Source organism: Protopterus annectens, chromosome 14.part0 (genome assembly GCF_019279795.1).
Source record: "Protopterus annectens isolate FY-2018-M chromosome 14.part0, PAN1.0, whole genome shotgun sequence".
In the NCBI taxonomy this organism is placed as follows: domain Eukaryota; kingdom Metazoa; phylum Chordata; order Ceratodontiformes; family Protopteridae; genus Protopterus; species Protopterus annectens.
The window spans coordinates 924030102-924048168 of record NC_056748.1 but is presented as its reverse complement, the minus strand read 5'-3'; the positions used below and the strand labels follow the sequence as shown (position 1 = coordinate 924048168).

The following is an 18067-nucleotide window of genomic DNA, read 5'->3' as shown; positions in this document are numbered from 1 at the left end:
TATATATATATATATATATGTTAGGAACAAGGTAAAATAGGTTTACGCATGGAAACGAAATCTGGGTAATCCTCCCATTGCATCATGGTATAGGTGATAGCTTCGATCCAGTGAAAGCCTTCGAGATTTTGTAGTAGGCGAAGTCGGAACCGATGCTCAGTTGTAAACCCAACCATCAAGAATAAAGGCGAGATGAACAGCAAACATTGGAACGGTTTGGTGAGTACATAACTTCTTGTTTTTATCCAGCTATGATCTGAATACATTTTTAAGGATTATTCTTCAGATTTACTTTTTTTCTGCATCCTTTCAACACACCTTTACTGACCAGAATTGCACTGTAATAACTAAATTAAGCTTGGGGTCTGGGGCTGCGAGGCATCTTGAAGCCATGGGGTTATAGATGCTCTAAGGTACATTTTCCCCCCATTTTTTTGAGCTAATTATGTCCTGTACAAAAATCATGCATACAGAAAAGAAATTGAATCTTACTTTTTTATTTCAGGGAAGAAATAAGTTTTATCTAAGTTTTAATGCTGAAAGGTGACCAAACACCAATTCACAGTAAACTGAGAAGGCAGGTACTTGCGATGATGCATACATCATGTCCCTCTACCCTCCTTACAATAGGGAGTCACCTTGTTTGCATCCCCCTCTGGTGTTAAATTAGGATTAAAATTGAGGCACAATTGCCCAAGGTCATATATTTCAAGCTGCTGCTGTCATATATGTGTACAGCATGTTTTTTTTTACACCTTACCCCCAAAAGGCAGCCACCTTCTGTGTGCCATTCTCATGTTAAATTGGTTGAAACTGAAAAAAACAAATGGAGTATACCATATTTGCTGTCATACATCCAGTGGATATAAAAAGTTTACACACTCTTTTTAAAATGCCAGATTTTTGTGATTTAAAAAAATGAGACCACAGTAAATCATTTCAAAACTTTTCCCACCTTTAATGTGACCTATAACCTGTATAATTCAATTGAAAAACAAACATATCTGTTAGGGGAAAAATATAAAAAATAAACGTACAATAAGCTGGTTGCATAAGTATGCACACCCTTAAACTAATACTTTGTTGAAGCACCTTTTGATTTAATTACTGCTTTCAGTCTTCTTGGGTACACACCTGCCATCAATTAAAGAGGCTCTGATTAACCCCAAATAAAGTTCAGCTGTTGTAGTAGGATTTTCCTGACATTTACTCAGTTATGTGCTACAGCAAAAGCCATGGTTCGCAGACATCTTACAAAGCATCAAAGTGATCTCATTGTTGAAAGGTATCAGTCAGGAGAAGGGTACTAAAGAAAATTTCCACAGCATTGAATATACCATGGAACACAGTGAAGACGGTCATCAAAAAGTCGAGAAAATATGGGACAACAGTGACATTGCACAGGACTGGAGATCCCTCCAAAATTGATGGAAAGACATGATGAAAGCTGGTCAGGGAGGGCTGTCAAGAGACCTACAGCAGCACTGAAGGAGCTGCAGGAATTTCTGGCAAGTACTGGTTGTGTACTACATGTGACAGTCTCCCGTATTCTCCATATGTTTGGGCTATATGGGGTAGGGTTTCAAGACGGAAGCCTTTTCTTACACAGAAAAACATCCAGGCCTGGCTAAAATTTGCAAAATAATACATTATGTCCCAAAAGCACGTGGGAAAATGTCTTATGGTCCGATGAGACCAAGGTTGAACTTTTTGGCCATAATTCCAAACGGTACGTTTGGTGCAAAAACAACACTTTGCATCACCAAAAGAACAGCATTCCCATGGTCAATCGTGGTGGCAATATCATGCTTTGGGGTTGCTTTTTCTTCAGCTGGAACTGGGGCTTTAGTCACGGTGGAGGGAACAGTTCCAAATTCCAGTCACTTTTGGCCCAAAACCTTCAGGCGTCTGCTAGAAAACTGAAGATGAAGAGGAATTTCACCTTTCAACACAACAATGACCCCAAGCATACACCCAAATCGACAAAAGAATGGCTTCACCAGAAGAAAATTAAAGTTTTGGAATGGCCCAGCCAGAGCCCAGACCTAAAGCCAATAGAAAATCTGTGGAGTGACCTGAAGAGGTCTGCACAAGAGATGCCCTTGAAATCTGACAGATTTGGAGCGCTTTCGCAAGGAAGAGTGGGCAAATTTTGCCAAGTCAAGATGTGCCATGCTTGTAGACTCCTACCCAAGAAGACTGATTGCTGTAATTAAATCAAAAGGTGTTTAACAAAGTATTAGTTTACCGATGTGCGCACTTAAGCAACCAGCTTATTGTACGTTTTTTATTTTTTATATTTTTTCACTAACAGATTTGTTTGTTTTTCAATTGAATTGTACAAGTTATAGGTCACATTAAAGGTGGGAGAAGTTTTGAAATGATTTATTGTGGTCTCATTTTTTATATCACAAAAACCTGGCATTTTAACAGGAGTGTGTAAACTTTTTATGTCCACTGTATATAAACAACATGCTTCTTTACTGCCACCCAAAAGATACCCACCTGAATATGCATCAGGTGCTTGCAATAATACAAGTTGGGGAAGGTGGCATTCTTAAAACTCAGTGTCGCAAACAGAAATGTGTTAGCCACTGGAAGGTACACTTCCCCATTATCACTTAACATGAAAGTAGCATCTGCCGCACTATGTATTTTTTACTCCACAGTTGATATTAAAACTGATTTATACTCTGTTATGGATTTCAGTCCCATACTGCTGGAAAGAAGTTTGTAGACTAAACACAATTCTTCAAAAATATTTAGTTAATTATTTTATTATGTTGCTGCTGAATGATGTGTAAATGTGTGTGGTGGTAATGACAACATCCCGACACTCTTTATCTGAAAATATCAATATAACATTTGAATGCACGTCTTCACATACTTCAGAAAAGATTTGAATTTTGTAAGGTCAAGTGGGTCCTTAGCCCTTTTAAAGGTCTGTTATTCACCTTTCCATATTTTAACTGTCACTACAACCCACACTGGTAGGTGTTAATGCATACTTATGGTGTTATTGGTACCTTTTATTAAAGAGACTTTATAAAGGTATACCTGAAGTGATGTGATCCTTGATTGCTTCAGGTTTACAGTGCACTTGGAATGTCAGCCTTATACTACTCTGTTTAACAGAAGGTTTTGACATGCTTACATGAATTTTATGCTTTTATTTTGTCGCCACTGTATAAAATGTTATGTTTCTGAACTCTGCCTCAAGTTTCTGTTTTCCTTCCGCTTTTTAAAGGCATTTCTACCATGGCACAGACTCCAGAGAAAGTTAGTGATTACATTCGTCCACTTCTGAAATTTGCTGCACATCATGTTCCAGTGAGAAAACATAAGGAAACCCCTCTTTACATCTTCTGCACAGCAGGCATGAGACTTTTACCAGAGAGGTACTGTAGAGTCTGCTAACCATTAATTTCTGGCAATTTGCCACATGTACTTGGACTGTAATCCGTATACTACTGAGACAAAGCAAGAAAACTAGATAGATACCAGTCTCTTCTGTAAATGTTTTGTTGAAAAAAAGGTCCACAAAGTTGAATTCTTCCACTCTAAAAACGTAATCCTAAGTCCAGCTTTTTATGAAGACGAGCTAATTTTTTTTCACCTACTGTTTACTTCATTTTAAATTTTAAAATGTGGAATTGCAAACATGGTGAGTGCTGGTGAGAGAAGGGGCTTCATTTACTGTAAAAGTGCAGTGTTGCTGACATACTTCTCATCTGTCCTGATTTTCGCAGAATGTTTAGATTTCTACCTTATAATTTTGGTCTATTCCTCATAAAATTTGTGTTTTTTCTGGATTTTTGTGGTAAATCAGTGAGAACTAAATTCACTAAATGACAGACACTTAAGTTTCAGACTTCAAATCCTTCACAAAATGCACAATAATAGAATACCTTTCATTCCAAAAACTGTGTAAGTTTATTAGACCAGTATTTAACATTTGATCTTATTTTTGGGGCTTTGTCCCTCCATTATTTTTGGCTCTGTCCAGACTTTTTGCGCTAGAAGGTTGAGAGGTATGGTTGCTGATGTAATTCAGTATACTGTATAGAACAGTCGGCACACATCTGCAGCAATGCACTGCATTTGAGTTTGCCATGTAGAATTTACAGAATCATGCCTTCTAAACTTGGTTGACTTTTTCGAAACAGTCACCAAGGCCATTGACGAGGGAAAGGCAGTCCATACAGCCTACCTAGACCTGGCGAAGGCTTTTGATACAATACCTCACTCGGGTATCATTGAAAAACTCATCAACTTAAATGTAAACCCATACATTACAAGATGGGTTGCAAACTGGCTGAGTGACAGAACCCACAGGGTCAGAGTTGCTGGCGCCATGTCAGACTCAAAGCCTGTCACAAGTGGTGTCCCAAAGGGCTCAGTCCTGGGCCCACTCTTGTTTGGCATCTACTTTTCTGAAGTACAAGCAAACACAGGAGGGTTATGGCTGACAAAGTTTGCAGATGACTGCAAACTGGGTGCCGTAGTGGAAAACACATCCGACACAGATATCCTTCAGAAGGGTCTCACAGAAACGGATAACTGGTGCCAGAGCCATGGCCTAAAGTTAAATGCCAAGAAATGCAAAGTCATACCCTTCGGGAAAAATAAGGTTACCCCTAGCTACCATATAGGTGGCAATCCCCTGAACACAGAAGAAGTTATTAGGGACCTGGGAACCCAGGTTGACAGTAGCCTTTCATTCGACACTCATATTGCTAAAGTAGTTAGGAAGACCTTCTACATTGCCCACCTTATCATGAAGGGATTCACATCTAGATCAAGGGAAGTCATAGTCTCCTATACTCATCACTCATCAGACCAATGATCGAGTACAATGCCCCATTCGGAATGTATCTGACCCGACACTTGCAGCAGCTGGAGAGGCCACAAAAGTTCCTCACCAAAAGGATAGAGGGTCTCAAAAATCTGTCTTATGCTGCCCGACTGAAAGAACTCCAGTTATATTCAGTTGCTTACCGTCTGCTCAGAGGTGACCTATGCCTGACATACAAGGCCATGTCAAACCCAGATTTGATGAACATGCTTCATCTCAAAAAATCTAGATCCCTCAGAGCCACAAGGGCGGGAGACTTAAACCTCGACACGGTTATTAATAGGACGTGCTGGAGGGATAGATTCATCACCCAAAGACTCCCTATGCTGTGGAACAAAATCCTGGTTTATGTGAGGCAGAGCACCTCGCTGGCCTTGTTCAAGAGGAATCTTGACCAATGGATGGGAGATCGCAGATACACCCCAGGGGTTACCTCAGTGTCACTGCTCGACAGAGGCACAGCAAAATAATGGGCATAGTTTCTCCAAACTAAAGGGGTGGCGTAAGCCACAAAACTATGGGCTAGGCTTATAAATGCCCTCGGGCAGATAGCCTAGTATGAACCTATGAACCTAAGAGTAAAAATGTGATCAGTCCATCCACAAACCCTTTTATTTCTGATTTTTTTCTAATGTAGTCAGAGTCGCATCAGTAGTAACAGTCCTCTAGATCCAGTGCTTACACCGCCAGGTGGCTAGCCCTGCCACAATTGTTCTTTCATACCATACATATGTACGCACACTCACACCTAAGGACAGTTTGGAGTGTGCATTCCACCTACTACATGTATTTAAAATGTGGGAGGAAACCAGAACATTTGGAGAAACTCATGCAAACAAAAACACGAGGACATACAAACTCCACAGAGAAGGTTGACAAGCAGAGAATGAAACTGGAGAACCACTTGCTCTGAGGCAACAGCACTACATACTGTGCTGCCAATAAAAACTAAAAATGTGCTTGTCTCTGTAAAAAGTTCAATTGGCAGGAGGGCAGCATTTTGGGAATGGGAATGTTCAGATTTATAAATCTGAATAAGTTTGTGCAGTCAGAATTGAAACTCAGCATTGTGATAGTGAATGTTTTTCTTTTGCAGTAGTAAGCATAAGCCAGGCAGCTGACATCTGTTTCAAGTCCCTCCAGTGTATCACTCTGAGACTTCACGGACAGAACCCACCCATTTTGATGGACTGAGTGGGGAGCAACTGTTTGCCCATGCACGACAGTAACATTATCTTTGTAAGTATAGCATCAAATGTGCAGTGGGATGAAGTTTGTGAAGACACCAGCTGATGCACAGAGCTGTTTAACACAAGTACATAAGATGCCCACCTAACAAAAAGAAAATGCAAGATTATTTTTATATAAATTTCCTCTGAGAAGAAGTGCACTGCATGGTGTGTAGCTCGTTAATATAAATGTAACACCATAACTGTTGAGACAAGAATAATCCACTGAGTCACAAGTAGACCATGATAACTGTTAAATCTGAACAGCAGTAGCATTGTTGCCTCACAGCAAGAGGTTCTCCTGTTCAATTCTCGGCTGGAGTGCCTTCTGTGTGGAATCTGCATGTCCTCCCCACGGTCGAGTGGCCTCCGAAAGACATGCGTGAATGGGCGTGCCTTTGCTGAAGGTTGGGCGTTGGGCTGGCAACTCAGCACCATAAAAATCTACTGCCAATCATTAGTGGACCGGAGTTCCACTGTGGCGACCCCTAACCAGGAAAAGCCGAAAAGGCAAACAACAACTTATCAAAAGACATTTTCAGCTTTTCACATAGCACATTATGCACAATAGATGGACATTAATTACCAAAGTAAATCTCTTCACCTACCTTGTGGAGTCTTGTTTCTGTTTTTAAAAATGAGCAGTGCTGAGAGAGCTAGCAGTATGCCTTTTTTGAGTTTATTCACTGAGCTAGATAGGTGATGAAAACTAAATCAAGACTTCCGCACACTGCGTCCATTTTATATCTCAAACCACCACCAATTTTAAGTCCTGGATAGCGATATGTGTAAAGAATGTTTTGGGAGAAATGCACAATGCTTTTCTCATACTACAGTGTAGAAGTGATTTGTTTTAGTAAGATATTGAAGATAATTTTCTCATCACAAAGATCTATTGTATGGAGTTTTCATTTCAGAATTCATACTTGTTGTGAGTAACATCTTGTAGATATGAGCATGCACTAGTTTCAGAATTTGTACTGTAAGATCTTACTTTCAAAGCTCTCTGCATTGGGTAGGAGTTGGGATTTCCTCTTCTAAGATCCTCAGCTCTGCAAAAATTATTGTACTCTGTAGTCTTTATAGTTAGTGGTATGTTCAGTTAGGGGTATGTGCATCTCTTACCTGTGTGCACTTATGAGACTAATTACGTTTTTTAGTGTCAAGCCTGCTCTGAGTTAGAGAGGTGAGTCCTGTCTGTAGCTGTGGCAACCTGGAGGGACCACCCAGGGGGATGAGGGTGAGAGGTTAATGTTCATTTCACTTATCCTGGGGGGTTGCAGACAATTCAGCCGACTGTATAACTAATGGAAGAACAGTAGCGCAAGGACTTTGATGATTTAACTTGCAAGGCAGTGCATAGCACTTTAGCTGGAGTTTGGTGTGTGTGTTTTGTGGCCTAGTATTGTATGCCCTGCTTCAGTACTATGTTCGTTGGCCACAAGAGACATGCAGAAAACCTCCTGATCATTCCTGGATGATGGTTTTGATGTCTGAGTTCCCTTTTCTCTTCCACTGTTCTCAAGATGGTAGGATGGAGGGAGGAATAGGATCATAGGAAATGAATGAGCCAGTTGGGATAAAAGAAGGTAAAACCCATACAAAGATCTTTCAGTGGAGCCCAACTCCTATAAATGGGCTCTAGAATGAAGGATTTTGCCCAGAAGTCTGTTTAGCATTGTTTTGTACCTTACTGTTAGAGCCTGATCTCTGCCGCCTATTCATTACTTGACTAGAGGGCCTCATCAGCCCATTCATTTCCCAGAGAAATGAGAGTTCTGGCAGTAGAGTGCATGCCAGCCTGCTGCACCCAGCAGACTCTTCTCCCAACCCCTGGAGCTCCTAGCTCCATGGCAGCTCTCTAAAGCTCAGTTGTATGCTGCTTACTGCAGGAGGTATGCATCCTCCACACGTCTTCCTTGGTCTTTTAATGCAGTGCAGTACTGGGCAGCATGTGCTCAGCAGGCCTGTTATCCATGGATGCAACACCTAGTGCTCTCTAGATGTCACCCAAGCAATGAGCTAGAGCCACTTTAGCTCCCCTCAGGATAGGTTAACCCGCAATGCCCACTGACTCGCATACTCCCTGCTCCAGCCTCTGCAACACCCATGCCACTAGTAGAATATGTACTCTGAGTCACAGTTGAGGCTTCATCTCTATGTGCCATGGGGGTGATGGCTGCTTACTTTTACCCATTTTTTTCAAGTGAGTTAGTCAGTGACCTTGATAACCGATGATTCATTACTGGATTGGGGAGCATACCTGGCCTCTGCCCTGGTACACAACAGCATGTATACTTTTCTTACCTTATAAACTTTGGAAAAAAAATTTTGAGACCAGAGTTTTCCCTGCTTTATTCTGCAAACTAGGCTGTGGTATGTTACATGAACAAATAGGATGGGACACAGTTGCAACTCTTATGTCAAAAGGAGATGCTGGTATAGAAGTCTACCACAGATCATGACATTTTCCATATAGCTATTCAGATCCCAGGGGAAGTGAATGTATTTGCAACCTCCTTCAGTTATGGTTCTAGTTTATTTCTGGTAGTGAGGATAAGGGGATGTGTCTCTTAAGGATCTCTCAGGAATGGGGTACCCAGGAGCTTAACCTATTTGACACCTAGGAGAATGTTCTTCCCCAGTTCTGCTCAGTTTTGCTGGACAGGCTAGAGTTGATCATAGATGGATTTTCTCTCTCTTAGAAGGAAAGATTCTTGTATACCTTGTCAACTTTTATTTGAATTTTGCATCTGCTACTAAAATTTATAGAAGAAAGATCAGAGCATTCTTCAGTGTTACCCCTTGGTTGCTGAAGAGGCTGTGGTTTCAAGGTCTTCGATCCCTGGTAATATGTAAACCTACTCCACTATAAGCTGTGAAGTCTCCTGTCTGTTGCTGCATGTATGGGCATGGTTGCTTCATTCAGTCCTGTGATCTTGCTGTACCTTCTGGCAGAGCTTTCATAGGTGAATGAAGCTACCAGAAAGTCTTCAAAAATGTGTTGTTTATGTGGAAATGGTTCTGTGTATAGGCAGAATTCTTTTATAGTACCTTAGCTACTTGACTAGTTTGCAGGCAATTCTGGTATTTTTTGGGCACTTGTTTGACTTTATTTTTAATAAAGGTGCATGGTTCTGTCATTTGTTTCACCATTATCTGTGCAGAGCTTTGTCCCAAATCTAGCTTAAGTAGCCCCTTAACGGGATCTTGCATGTTTGTCCACTTTTGCAGAAATAATCTTCTCTTAGGTTCATAGGTTGGTACTAGGCTATCGGCCCTAGGGCCTATACAAGCCTAGCCCTAACAATTTCCTGGATATTTCTTCCCTGGAACCCTGTCTAGCAGAGCGACTGACGTGATCCCCGGGGTGAATTTCCTATCTCCCATCCAATCATCAAGGTTCCCTTTGAAGAGGGCCAAGGAGGCGCTCTGCTTGACATGTATGGACAGTCTTTTCCAGAGTATGCTAGTCCTCTTACAGCACCAGTGGTGATTTGTGTTTGAGACCTCTGCTTATGAAGCTGACTTACAGGTTTGCCCATCCCTCTTTTGAATTGCCTGTTTTGGCAAGTCTGGAGATCTGTTGAAAACTGCTCTTGTTGGCTGTTACCTTTGCCCGTAGAACTCATAGTTACAACACCTTATTTACAAGGAATTTTCTTTGGTCTTTCTCAAGAACTGTACATTCTGTAACTCATATTTCCTGTAAAAATTGGTCTCAGAATCAATTTTAAGTCATACAATCACTTCCCAGATTTTCTTCTGTGACAGAATCCAAAAGAGAGGGATCATTTTATAATGTTAACACACACACACACACACACACACACACACACACACACACACACACACACACACACACACACACTGTCAACTCAGGTTCCATATAAGAAAGCTGCGTGATTTTAAGAAGATGGGGCATGATATCTTCTTAAATCAAAGTAAGTAAGGTCTGTCTGTGGCTAAGCAAGCCCTTTTGAGATGGTCTTTTACTGTCAGGTAGGTTAACTTCCTGTTGTTTATTTTGTCAGAGGACTACCACTATGAGAGTACCTTCTTCCAGTCTCTAAGGACATTTATGCTGTGGCCACTTGGTCATCAGTTCATATCTTTACTAAGTGTTGTTTGGACAAACAATCCACAAACCTTGTTTCCTTTGGCTCTTTAGTGCTTGACAACATAAGCTTCTGTACCCTTGGCATATTTTTAAGGTGTTCGTCTGGTTTCTTCCTGTTTGGGAGGATTTTATTGTATTGCTTGAGAATTTTTCCTAAAGGTAACAATTGTAGGGGGGCCTGTCATGTGTAATGTAATTACTATTTATAGTATTGGCAAGCCATCTGAATTTGAGTGTGTAGTACCCTCTCATCATTCCCATTTGCCATGATGTCCTTTTCTGTAAATACAGAGTACAATTTTGTATTCTTGATTGTTTTTGAGGTTTACTGATTCTGTGTTATGAATAGTCCAAATGAGCAAGGGCTGAATTCATGCTCCAAACCCAGCATATGATGCCATGGTATGGACTGGCAATAGCCTCTTGTGCTCCCAAGCACAGATGCTAGATGTTAGTAATTCATGCAGAAAATGGTAATTAAAGAGGAGGAAATGCTACATTTATAATCTGCAGAGGCTCTTATGTACATATAAGCTGCTGGAGTGAGCGCATGTTTGGTGATTCAGAATGGAATTTGTGTTTTACTCTAGCTGAAGTGCAAAACTGAAATTTATGTTCTGCTCTGTCTGAAGTGCAGTTTCTGTTTTACCACCTAAAGCAAGCAGTCTTTCTGTGATAACCTGCAGTGAGACTCCCTTTTTGGTTAGTATATTAAGCACATGTATTGTTTTGTTATTTTCTGCAGGATTGACGTATAATGTAGGAAGTGCAGTCTATTTTAGTACTTGTTTGCGGATTACTTTCCTGAGGAAGAAGTGGATGATACCTGGTCATGTGAGTAATTTAATGTAGAACCAAAGCACTGATTGGCAGATCAGAACACTTGGTCTGCCCATTAGCAGTGTCTACCAAGGATCATGTAAAATGTTCACTGGAATTTGGCTGTTATTTTTCAAGAGGAAGATTACCTGCAATCAGAAAAAAAAAGAGCTGTAGGGATTTAATTGCATTCCCCTGGAGGCAATACTTGCAGAGCAACCCCTTACAACAAAATCTATTCACGTAACTTACTTGGGATTAAAGTTAGCTGATACACTGCATGGATCAATGAGGTTAACTCTGGGGGATGGGGGTATTTTAGAGAAGGTTAATCAGTTTTATCAAAAATAGAGCATATTTTGATTAGGAAGAGAGACTGGATAATCAATTCACAAGGAAATGAAGGGAGAACATATGTATGTCTCCCAAATATGCAACAAAGTCTAGAAGATGTATGATTTTTGTTTGGAAGTGTTTGCATAGGTATTTTTATACCTCAAACCGATTCCAAAGAATGTTTCCTCGGGCAGATGGCAAATGTTGGCAGGTGTGATGGGGAAGAAAATGTATGTTTTGGGAGTGTAATGAGATAGCAAACTTTATTTCTGACAGACTACATGAAATTTTTATTGGGTGAGCAAATGGGTGTAACTAAGGAAATGATTTTTTGAGCTGTGATGCAGCTTAATTCTGGTGGCTGCCAAAAAAGCAATTATTAGAAAATGAAAATAAAAGTCTAGACCAACTGTACTAGAAGTAGTGAATATAATAACAGAGATAAAGTAATTGAAAGTGAGATCTTTAGAAAAAGATGAGAACAAATTACATAGAAAAAAATGGGAATTGTGGGAATAATACATGCAGAATAATGTTTTGGAGGAGGAATGAGGTTTAAGGGAAGGTAGGAATTAAATGAGGTGGGCAGCCACGGTGGTGCAGTGGTTAGCATTGTCACCTCGCAGCAAGGGGTTCTCCGGTTTGATCCTCGGCTGGGGTGCCTTCTGTGTGGAGTCTGCATGTCCTCCCTGTGGTCGCGTGGGTTTCCTCAGTGTGCTCCGGTTTCCTCCCACACCCCAAAGACATGCTACAGGTGGATTGGACACTCTAAATTGGCCCTAGGTGTGCGTGTGTGTGTGCGCGCGTGTGCGTGCGTGTGTGTGCGTGTGTGTGTGTGTGTGTGTGTGTGTGTGTGTGTGTGTGTGTGTGTGTGTGTGTGTGTGTGTGTGTGTGTGTCCCTTCTGTGGAAGGTTGGGTGTCGGGCTAGCAACTCGACACTGTAAAACTCCACTGCCAATCATGAGCGGACAGGTGATCTGCTGTGGCGACCCCTAACCGGGAAAAGCCGAAAGAAGAAGAAGGAATTAAATGAGCTATGTAATGTCTGACTGGCAATGTCCGGATAGTTTATAAATGATGCATTTGCAACTGAAAATATGTCAGTGTGGCTTTTTTATAAATGTACAATTGCCTGTGCCATAACTGTTAATTTAATTAAGATGTTTTATGGTAAAAAGAAAAAAAAATAGCCAGAAAACCTATAAAGGTGTTAGAAATATTCTATAATTTCTATGAAAATTTGTATAAAACAGTGGGCTGGGGGAACTAAGAAAAGGCACATGTGGAAATATTTAGGGAAGACTTAACCATGCCATTGCTAAATTAGTGGAAGATGAGGTTCAAGAACTAATAGTGAAGATAGGAGGGGATGATATAAAAATGATGTATTGTCATCAACAGGAATGATATAAAAATTGTGATGTATAATCAGTAAATATGGAAGTCTCTGGGAACAGATGGTATTCCTGTGGAAGTTTGGAAGTTAAGAGTGAATAAAGTTTTAAAGATCAGGAATGTTTTGTGTAACAATATTTTAAAAGGAGGGACAGTAGCAGCATATTGAAAGGAGGTTGTGGTGGCTGTACTGCCCACAAAAAGTAAAGACCCTTCAGACACAATTTTATACAGACTGGTTTCAGTTTTGAAGCACGACTGTAAATTGCTTGTCTTTTACTGCTTGAGAGAATGGCAAATATGTTGCCAAAACTGATAGCTGTGGATCACTGTAGTCTTGTTTAGGGGAGGCAAATGTTTGACAACATTAAGAGAACAGTGATGATCCAGATGGAAGTGGAGTGTAAGACACCACTGTTGATGGGTTTTGATCATGAGAAAGTATTCTATGTAGAGAGCTGGGACTTTGAGTAAACTGTAGGGCTTGCTTTCAGTGATTGAATAATGACCTTAATTAGGAAGATATATGAAGGGTCAGATGTAAAAATTACGTATTTCTCTCTGACAAGCTGTGTTTGGACAGAGGAACCAGACAGGATCCCTTTTTTCCCTTGGTAGTTTGTTTTATATGTGGAGCTGTTGGCAGACAAAATAAGGGATTCACAAATTCCAGGATATAATTGGTATGGTAATCAAGGAAAACAGCATTACTTGCAGATGCAGTTTCATATTTGATAAATCCAGAAAAGGGCATCCCAGTGCTGTGGAACATTTTGAAACAGTTGCAGTTTTTTTTTCAGGACATAAAGTAAATTAAGATAAAACCAAGGCTATAGCAGTAAACTATGTTTCCACACATGAATTGGCTCAGCATTTACTCAATTTGGTTATAAGGTGAACTATTTAAATGTATGAATTAAAAAGGATTCTTCTATGGCAATTAAGGATATGTGGAAAGACATCAAACAACATATAATATTTTACTTAGGACTGTTCCTAGTGCTTGTGCCCTAGAAGGAAGGAAGGGCCTAGGAGGGACCCATCTTGGTCCTCTCAAAACTCAGTACCTACATCAAAGTGTCCAAATCCAGAGTGTTGTCATTACAAGCCCTGCTACTGCTCCTGTCTCCTCAGGCCATGATGGTAATTTTGGACTTCAAGGATGCCTGTCACATTTCCATTCGCAAGGAATTCAATAGACTTAAGGATGGCATTGCAGTTATGTAGGGAAAGCTAACACAACTCATGGAAAGTTATCTCAATGTGGATGTGGTAGTGCAGCTTTAATGAACGATTTGCCCATTAGCCCTTCACTTCCGGGCTTCTCTCCTCAAGAGGAAGGCATTTCCAAAGTAGTTTCAAATTGCTCAGTCACTGGACATACCAATTTTATTAAAAAAAATACATCCCATCTGGTTCCCAGTGATCAACTTCATCCATTAGAAAAGGGAACAGACAATTGTAAGCATGGACAGAACAACTTACTACATTTCCATGAAAACTGGGACATCCCAGCTCACTTATGTGGCAGTTGAAGGATCCTAACCCCAGCTTTTGGCTAAATTGACTGTGTGTCAAGTGGATTCTGAATGACATCAAGTTTCGATGTCTAGTCTTGGTGACAGTGGACAAAGCAATTACAAATCCATTTTAGATAAACTTTTAATTTTGACATGGGACATAATACACCATATATGGACTTTGTTGTTAACCACAGTAAGTCATATTCCTTAAAAGATTCAATACATCATTTTGAGAAAAAACTTACCAAAGTTAAAACTTTGCAAATTGACAATAGTTATTTAAATCAATGTTTAAAACTAAAAGGTGTGCCCCAGGGTTTACCTATGTATAACTTTCCTTTTGGGTTCCAATATCAGAGTGATGTGTGTGATGAGTTTATTAATATGTTCAACAACCATGGTTTTGAATTGACTGAAATGATTGTAAAATTTAATGAAAAGAGCATTGACTTGTTAGTCAAAGAAGTTGAAAGTGTTACCTAATTAAATAAATTAAATTTTTGATCAGTGTTCTAGTGCATATGCGAGTGTCATAAGTAGTTGACCGAAAATGTAATAGTGTTTTTTCAGAAACGTAAAAACGTAGAAAGAGATATTAAGCAGTATGCCAAAAAGGAGGCATACCCCATTAAACATTGGTACCCTCGGCGTCTGAAAAGGGAATGGAATATGTCCACACATATACACTGAGGAAATAGACAAGACAGAGATAGGATGGATGGAAGGAGAGGTAGAGAATTCTCCAGATGGTATTTTGCATGATACTTGAATACAACAACCTCAGGATTTTGATTTTTTGTGGAAGTCTGAGAGACTGGCCAGTTGTTCCAACCACCTGCTGGATCCAGGACCCAACTTTCAGATCATATTAACACATCACCGAGGGACGGTTTACCCAAAGTAGAAGGCTGTGAAGAAGAGATACTAAATGTAAATGGGGAAGGTGGTGTTTGCACCTTAGGGGGTTATAACATTTATAACTATAGCAGCACAGTAGTTACTAAGGAACATTTCTCCTTGTTGCAAAAGGGATTTAAATTCGTACCTACTAGATATTTTGATATTTCAGATTATTTGATAGAGTTTAAATTATTTACCAGGAAACTTAACTTGAAATTATTTTTTTCACAATGAAAATAAAGAGGAATTAAACTTTGGTCCCATTAGAAAGACAAAAAATAAAAAACATAGTACATTTAACACACCCTTACACCTTATACTATTCAAATGCTATCTGTTTTTTGTTTACCATTATCGAACTTCCAGTTGGCGTTACTTTTCACATGTGGTTATTAGTTTCACATGTGGTTTTTAGTTTCATCCTAATAACGCCTCAATGGTTTCATTCATTTATACTTAATAAAGCCAGAAAAGGGCATTCCAGTGCAGTGGAAAATTTTGAAACATTCTCAGTTTATTTCAGGACATAAAGTAAATTAAGATAAAACCATGGCTGTAGTAGTAAACTATGATGTCCTTCTATTCATTTGCTGCAGTATTCTTAACCTGTGAGATCTGCCACCTGAAGGCAACTGACGGCCAGTATGCAAAAGTGTTGTACAACTGTAGGGTACATGGGATGTCGCACACAGGTTGCTGTCGGATGTAGGCCATAAAAGCAACGTATGCACATACCATCCTCAGAAGTTTTCTGCTGCCAGTCAGAATGCCATTCTGACCATCAGTCTCATTGTTTCAACGGTTGCAAATTCAACCTTTTGCCAGATAAGTGCCCCATTGGGGAATTTTTTTCTCTTATTACTGTTTTGATTGTCATCCAGGTAGTGCAAGTGCCAGTGTGGAAGGACAAATTCCACATAAGGACAACCAGTCTCAGTGTCTGTTTTGTTTAAGCCCTAATCACGACCACAAGTCCTGTAGCATTTGCCAGTCCTTCATTCCAAAGACTCTTAGAAGCAAACTTTCCTCTCTTGCTGTATATTTAGAGAACCAATGGCTTAAGCAACTAGCTAAGCATATGTAGGATACCTCAGGGTCTGATGCAGAGCTGGTGAAGCACAAAGACAGGAATCCTTGGCTTGCAGCTTCTGCTGCACCTCCAACATCCGAAGTTTTTCCCAAGATAATTATCAACCCAGAGGTTCGTCTATCTTCAGGCATGGATTCACAGGCCAAGCTCAGTTCTAAGGCTGCCTTGACTTTGGCCATGAGCACATCAGTGGAGGTCAAATAGACATCAGACAAGGATGTTGTGGGGGGAAACTAGGCACAAAACTACAAAGGGTCCTAGGGGGTACCTCGCACTAAAGCAAGAGAAGAGTTGCAGTCTGATGATTTTGAATGTAGGCTTTCATCTGGTCCTCCAACATTGCATAGGATAGTTTTGCCTACAAAGAAAAAACAAAAGACTAAACTTTTGTCCCCTACCAGAGAGGCCCCTTCAGATTCGCAGGCCTTTTCTCAAAGTTTATTTCAGGCCTTCATGGCACTCAAGCCACCTTCCTCTCAGCCTACTCCTGCTACTGATTCCTATCCTTCTCAAAAAAGAATCGGGACAATGACTTGTCTGATGATTTCTCCTCTGAGGAAGAGACATTTCTAGATTATTCCACACCAATCCTTCCCCCCCATTTCTCCTAAAGAGGAGTCAGTAGGTGCCGACTCCCCAATGGAGGAGATACCCTTTGGTGAAACTCTCCCTATAATGGGAGAACATTTCAAGTGGGATATTTCCCAAATTTCTGAAATCCAGAAAATATATTATTAACTACTACAAGTTGATGTCCCTGGCCCATCTGTAGTTCCTCCTGTGCATTCTGCATTTCTGGATGCTTTTCACCATGCTTCACAAACTCCAGACTCCCAAGTCCCCACCCCCAAGAAGTCTGGCAACTTCTACAAGGTCCCTGAGGATTGTAAATTCCTCTTCTGGTGCCCCTTTGCAGACCCAGCAGTTATTTCTGTAGCTACAGACAAACCTGCTAGGATGCTTCCTTCCTCTAATCTTCTTCGATCAGACAAAGAAAGTAGAACCCTAGAGATGCTGGATATAAAGGCCTATATGTATATGTCAGCCACCTTGGTTTTCAGGGCCATTAATTACCAGACATGTGAAAAATACTCCTTAGAGCTTTTGTCTCAGGCATCCAGTGCCATTGCAGATTTTCCAGACTCAGACAGAAAAGCCTTTGCTCTATCTATCCTGGGAGCTTCTTCCCAGGTAGCATAACATTCCATTAAATGCAGCTATGATGCTGCAGAGGCTTGTGCCAGGGCAGCTGATACTGGTTCAGTTCTTACAAGATTTTTCTGGCTCAGGCTGCAGCTCCTCCAGGATGACTTTAAATCTAAGTTAATGAATGTACCACTAGACAATTCATCCTTATTTGGGAAGGCAGCAGCCTCCTTATTTAAATCCTACAAGAAGAAAACAAGGAATTCAAGGAGTTGAAACACATTCTGTTTTTTTTCCCTTAAAAGTCTGATAAGTTGTCAAACTCGCCTTCATTCTTGCTGGACTCGGCACTTGCTAAGCTCGAGAGCTAATTTTACCAGCTCGAGGCAACCCTATATCCCATGATGCAAGGCGTGACTACCCCAGATCTCGTTTGCCGCTTCGCGAAGAGGTCTCCTTTTACCAGCTCAGGTAAAGTTGTAGTATATTTATACTAAAGTCAGTCAAAAATGTCCTTTTTTTCCTATACTCTTTCTTAAGAGTAAGTGTTAATAGTACCTATCGGTCATAGCCCTATATTCCCTTTCTTCTTGTATTTGGGATAGTTTTTCCTCCCTCAGGCCTTAAGCCTCCATTCCATTACTTTTTCTGCCA

At 40.4% G+C, this 18067-nt stretch overlaps 1 protein-coding gene across 2 annotated transcripts in view; it reads left to right on the top strand.

The window, feature by feature from the left end:
* ENTPD7 (ectonucleoside triphosphate diphosphohydrolase 7) overlaps window positions 1-18067 on the top strand; it is a 1330884-nt gene that overhangs the window by 290339 nt on the left and 1022478 nt on the right. For both annotated transcript variants that reach the window (XM_044056723.1, XM_044056722.1), the window contains one exon: window positions 3248-3398. In XM_044056723.1, the coding sequence (XP_043912658.1) occupies window positions 3248-3398 (151 nt within the window). The remainder of the gene's footprint in view (window positions 1-3247; window positions 3399-18067) is intronic.